The following is a 6,112-nucleotide window of genomic DNA, read 5'->3' on the forward strand; positions in this document are numbered from 1 at the left end:
TCACTGAAACAAACAAGACAACACTCAAGCAATTAAGCTCCAACTCATTCCTACCCTTTTGCACAAAGTGGATGGATTCGTTTAATCCATTACTTGGTGTTGAATCTGGGTATGGCTGGCAGACATGGCTTGAGAGGAAACTGGTCTACCAACAAATAGTTAAATCGCCATAAAGGATGGAGCAAATATAGAACAGAGGAAGCAATGGCATGAAGAACCCTAGGAAAGTGGATCTATTCATAACAAAATATGTAGTCATTACTCCTTACAAGCTGAGAATGCATAATATAACCATCAAATATAGACAATGCTTGAGATTGTTTGTGTCTACCATAAATGAATAAACAGAGCTTGAGTTTAGCTTCAACCCTTCAATGCCTTATCAAAGACAAGGCATCTAATGAACAAAAAATGGTTAAAGTTTACTAGAATAAATAATATATATATATCTAATTTATGTAGAAACCTCTTAAACCATCACTGTTATTTTGAATGTAGTTGGATATGATAAATATGGCTGCACATAAACTGAAGCTGGAATTTCGCTGGTCATCACTTGGATTCATTTGCAGCAGAAGCATCACCATTTTGTTGCTGGGTCTGTGACTGGTTATCGTGACCCTGCTGAGGTTGGTGTTGCTGCTGCATCTGATAAATGTTTAGCTGCTGCTGTTGCTGAGGCTGTAATTGGAGCATTTGATGATCAATTGAAAGTTGCTGAGCCATACAGTTCGAAAGATGAACCTCTCCACTGAACTCTGCGGCAGTGAGCTTCAGTCGCTGGACTTCAGCAGCTAATGCTTCATTTAGTGCTGCAACACCAAACCCATTAAAGAGTATCATGTTTTAGTTCAGATACAAATGTATCGTTGGCATAAACAAATAAAAATGTAAGTTAATAGCAACTAACCACAAGAACAGACATCAAAATGAACAGAAATCGATCTCTAGCCACAAGAAAAGAAAACAATTTGGTTCTCTTCAAACATCTTTCATGTAGGATTTGCTATGATAACATCATCAGAATAACAAAAATAGCTCCATTCTAAAAATTCTAAGCAAGTTCTTGTCATCATGCCTTGCATTGCATGGTCATAAAACTTGGCGTTATTTTCACCAAAGAGAAGAACAATTAGGAGTCCTATGTTTGATAAGCCTAAGCCTCCTTCATCTCCAATTAGTGCCGGATATATGCAAATCTTAAATAACCATATGTGCATCTATAAATGTAACTTATCATATAAGTCAAGAAAGTAATGATGAGATAATATCAGAGAACTAAACATATAAAGCCACACCAACATGAATTCAAAATGCAAAGACATTTTCAGCAAATACACCTGAAGGGTGTGTTTGAATAAAGAATTTTAAAATTTTAGAGATTTTTAAAATGATAGTATCTTAAAATTCATCACTTCAAAATTCTTGCAATTGTAGTTTCGTTGTTAGAGTAAGCAATTGTTCTAAAAAATTTAAATAATTAGATTTTTGTGAGTTAAAAAATAATTATAAAAAAGAATAATGATACTAAAAATAAATAGTACAAAATATGCAATACGAATATCATTAAATTTTGAAAAAAAATTATAAATATTTTATAATAAAAAATTTAAATATATATTAGAGTTAAATAATAATATGCTATCTTGCCGCAAACCATGTACATTAAATAAAATAAGATTATGAGGAATTCAGAAAACCACCTCTTTAGGTGGGATTTGGAAAAAGAATGAGTCACTCAAATCCCCTCTTAAAATTCCTTATAAAATTTGAAATCCTCCATTATTTTACACAAATAAGTAAATTCTGAAAACTAAATTCTGAAAGCTTTGTTAGAAATGAAATTCGTCCTCCAAATTCCTTATACAAACACACATGAAAAGAAAATTGGCAATACTCACCTATAATCTTTGCTAGAAATGCAGGGGTATTCAATTTCAGGTGTATCCAAATTGCTAAAAGAATAAGAATAATATTTGGAAGTAAGATGGTGTAGTTGAAGCGCTATGACTAGAGAGCTGATCACATTTGGCATATCAAAGAATGGTAAAATACAAAAATGGTGCAACTCAAAAAAACCATGATAGATTTGTGGGAATACCTATGGTAGGCCAAAGGTTCATGATAAAGAAAAATAATGTGTACCAATTAAGATACTTCAATGAAACAAATGACATAAGATTTAAGAACAAAGAAACGCATACCATCTTTCAGTTGGGCCTGTTGCTCCATGGCCTGAAGACGAAACTTTAGCTCATTGTTCTGGCTTGTCAGCCCAGCAGAATCTCTCTAAATAAGGAAAACCAACAAAGGAACAGCTAAGTATGAATTGAGGGCAACTAAAGTTGAAAAATGTGCAATAACATTATAGCTTTATACTCACCTGTAACATTGTTAGCTGTGCAGATAATGTGGTTGCCTCAGTTTGCAAAGTTTGCACCTTTTGCTCCAGTTCTGCGATGTACTGCATCTTCCGCTGCTTGGAACGAGCAGCTGATTGACGATTAGCCAAAATCCTACCATGAATAAATCAGAAACATCAACTATGCCCAATTGTATGCAACACCAGAAGCAAAATTAAAAGATAAGAGAGAAAGAGAAGCAATTTACAAAACCTTTTGACGCGTTTTGGATCTACAGATGCCATCTCAGCCAGCTTCTCATTTTCCATGATCTTTTTAAGCTCAGATTCATTGAACTCACTACTCCCAAGCTCAAAGTTGAATTTACTTGAATTTGCATCGCCTGAGCTACCAGGAGAGTGATGATTGCCATGATTTCCTGAAGGAGGAATTTTTGGTGGATCCTCATCAAACTGCAGACTTCCCATGTAACTGTCCATTGAAACACTTCTGTAGTGCCGAACAGTCGGTGCAATATCTCCAGCAGCCCTCCTCTTGACACCTTCCCTCTTCTCACTTGAAACACCAGAACTCATTCCCTGTATATTGATTGGATGTTTATGTACTCTACTATCGACTTCATTGTCACTACTTTCGCCTCCATATGTCTTTGTGCCACTTGCTTTGCTATCCATATCCCTGTCCTCAGTACCAGAAGAGTTCAATGTCTCAAGATTTTCCAAATTCATGTACGCATTGAACAGGTCATCCGCAACGTCCACCTCAGATTTCCTCTCACCGGTCACTTCTAAATTACTGCCAGTATCCTTTCTCCATTCTGATTCTCGTTTCACCAACTGAATCGGTTTCCCTACACCAAAAGAGGTATCCCTACCTGAAACTGACCTATCCAACACACCAGGATTTCCTATTGGAATAGATTGAGGCAAAGACTGAATCATAGTAGAAAATCCTAATGGAACATCGCTGCTAGACCGCCTATGTCCTTTACGCGGAGGTAGACTTGAACTCTCGCCAATGCGAAATTCATTACATCCTCCAGCAACAGGTGAAGGAAGTGAGGACCTAGCATTAGAATTGGCAAACCTTTCTTCCATAGAAACATCATTTGAAGCAGGATCTGAGGCAGACGAGACAGGAGGATCTCGATAAGGGGGAGGGCACCATGGCGGCAATCTATCAAGGGAGAAGAAGGTGGGCTGAGATAAAGACTTAGAATGACTGGGTGCTCCATGTTGAGCATTGGGACGAGAACCAATGATCTGTTGCGAATAAGGCAATGAAGCAGTAGGGTTGTTGGGGTGTGAAGGAGGTATCCCAGGTCTTTTAGAATTGTTGTTCTCAGGACTCAAACGCATATAAGAAGGAGAAGGAGAAGGAGAAGAAGAAGGAGAAGGAGAAGGAGAAGCCATTTGTGAGGCATTGGAAAAGGGTATATCTAAGTTGCTTTGAGGCTTAGGAATTGAATTTGAACCCTCCATTTTCATTCATAGTTTTTTTCAACTGCTACATGGAAAAATAAAATCAAATGAAAATATAAAAAAGAAATAAGGAGAACCAAAGTATTTCTATAAATATATATACCTGGTTAACAAAACCCTACCTTTTTTATGCAGTACAATGAGTGAAAATGAGGAGGCTAAATATGCAAAGTGAATCATAATGATTTCCCAATATTTTAGCTAAAAATGGCGGCGATTACACAGTCCTAAAAATCTGATCGAAAGACTGTGAAATGAAGAGGAGGTTCTTAAAGCTAAAAGAAAAACAAAAGAACCATCTAATTCTTACCAAAAGTCATAAGTGAAAAGAAAAATCACAAAACAAGCTCAGAACCCTAGAAATGAAAATACGAAGACAGTTAAAGCAAAAACTCACATTGTAGCCAGAAAAATGAATCAAAAGCAGCTAAAGTACAAGCAGAAAACACTAAAAACAAATAATAATTGAGGAGGACTTAAAGCAAAACAGATGATCAAACCCCAAAAAAAAATGTGAGTGAAGTAGAGAAGAAGCTCACCAGCAGAAGAAATTGAGAGGAAAGGAAAGAGAATCGAAAGAAGAAATATGTGGAAAGGAGGAGTAGAAGACGAATTTTTACCCTTTCCTTTCGTGTCCTAAATCCTTAGAGGTGTTTTTCTATTTAGAAATTAGACTTGCTGTCTCAGTCTACGTTGTTTTCGTTCGTTGACATGGTGATCTCGTCTCATGATTTTCCATTCTCCTCCTTCCACGGCAGGTGGGATAAATACTCATTTTAACCTTATAATAATCAATATAAAAGTAAGGCTCGTTTTGCATTTTTCTATATTTTACATTTTGTTGCTCAAATTTAAATAATTTTACATTATAACTAAATGAATTATGTAATATATTATTTGTAATATATTATTTATAAATTTTGATTTAACGGTAAAGACTAAATTTTAACGACTTTAGGCCTATAATATATATATTTCTATTTTTTAGTATAAAGGTAAAAAACCACTTAAATATATTTTATAAAGTGTTTAATATATAGTATATATACTATATACATTCAAGTAAATAAATTATTGGTCTAATGGCAGTAACTTGAGAAGATTTTAAAGGATTAAAATATGCTATAGATTAGTCACAAGCATTATTTAAGATGGTAAGAGTTTCTTTTACCTTAATTAGTAGTCGAGGGATTAATCTTCGTCTTAAGTATGAAGTAATTTTAAAACTCGTGGTTAACATTCAAAACTGTTTCATGAAAAAAATAAACTATAGAAAAGGAGGAGAAAAAGAGCTTTCGATAGGTGCAAACAATACGAATAAAGAAAGTCAAATAACATTAATTTTAACCGTTCAATTACTTAAATAAAAATTTTTAAATAATTCAATGATCAAATTATAACTTTCTTTAATTTAGTGACTAAAATAAAAACTTAGCAATAATTTAATATGATATAAGTGATATTCAAATAAATTACAATGATATTTTAGGTTTTAAATAGTTAAAAAGATTTCCAATTAAAATCAATGTGATGTGGAATTTTTTATTGTTATAAATGGCGATGTCAGGTTAGTGTATATTACTTTCAAGTAATCAAAATTATTGTATTGCTAAAATAATTTTTCGTAATTTAATTACATATGTCATGTATTAATGATTCAGTTGACTTTTCATACAAATTACATATACACATTGATAGTGTTTAGAATGCTCCAAATACACTTCCTAATTTTTGGGCGGGGTGAGTTTTGAAATAGTTACGTGAGGAACTAAACCTAAATCCAATTATCATATCATTTTTCAACCACTAATACATGTCTTAGCTTTAAAATTTTTTTAACCTTATAAAAATTATATTATAAGTACGAACAAGTATAAATGTTTGGAATGGTTGTGACAAAATTTTTTAAAATTATATTATAAATCTTAGAAAATATATTATAAAAAATAATTTGTATATTTTATATATTTATAACAAAAAAATTTATATTATTTAAATCCTAATAAAATTTTAAACTCGTGGATAAAAAAATATTATAAAAAATAATTTACGTGTTATAAAAGCATTATATTATATTTATTTATAAAAAAGTTATGACTTATTCACATACTCATGTTATATATTATAAAAAAATAATATACTTATTTAGAAAAAAAAGGTGTTATAAATTTTTTTATAGAAAAAAATTATATTATTTATAATAAGTGTTATATTATTAGACACTTTATAAAAAATATTTTTTTATAAATGCTATATATTATAAATTTT

General features: G+C 32.3%; 1 protein-coding gene across 4 annotated transcripts; it reads right to left on the reverse strand.

The window, feature by feature from the left end:
• Positions 1-210: 210 nt before the first annotated feature.
• Positions 211-4,670, reverse strand: LOC107887070 (bZIP transcription factor 29). 4 transcript variants are annotated; one of them, XM_041097596.1, is made up of 5 exons: positions 4,465-4,670; positions 2,616-3,866; positions 2,384-2,516; positions 2,205-2,289; positions 211-812 (listed from the first exon to the last, which is right to left on the reverse strand). In XM_041097596.1, the coding sequence occupies exons 2-5, from the start codon at positions 3,848-3,850 to the stop codon at positions 553-555; spliced, it is 1,713 nt and encodes a 570-aa protein (XP_040953530.1). In that variant the 5' UTR covers positions 3,851-3,866; positions 4,465-4,670; the 3' UTR covers positions 211-552. The 4 variants fall into 4 exon arrangements, with proteins under 4 accessions (XP_040953530.1, XP_040953521.1, XP_040953517.1 ...); XM_041097587.1 differs by having other exon boundaries at positions 4,384-4,612; XM_041097583.1 differs by having other exon boundaries at positions 2,616-3,869; positions 4,384-4,606.
• Positions 4,671-6,112: the final 1,442 nt, after the last annotated feature.

Source organism: Gossypium hirsutum, chromosome A03 (assembly GCF_007990345.1).
Source record: "Gossypium hirsutum isolate 1008001.06 chromosome A03, Gossypium_hirsutum_v2.1, whole genome shotgun sequence".
NCBI classification, from domain to species: Eukaryota; Viridiplantae; Streptophyta; class Magnoliopsida; order Malvales; family Malvaceae; genus Gossypium; species Gossypium hirsutum.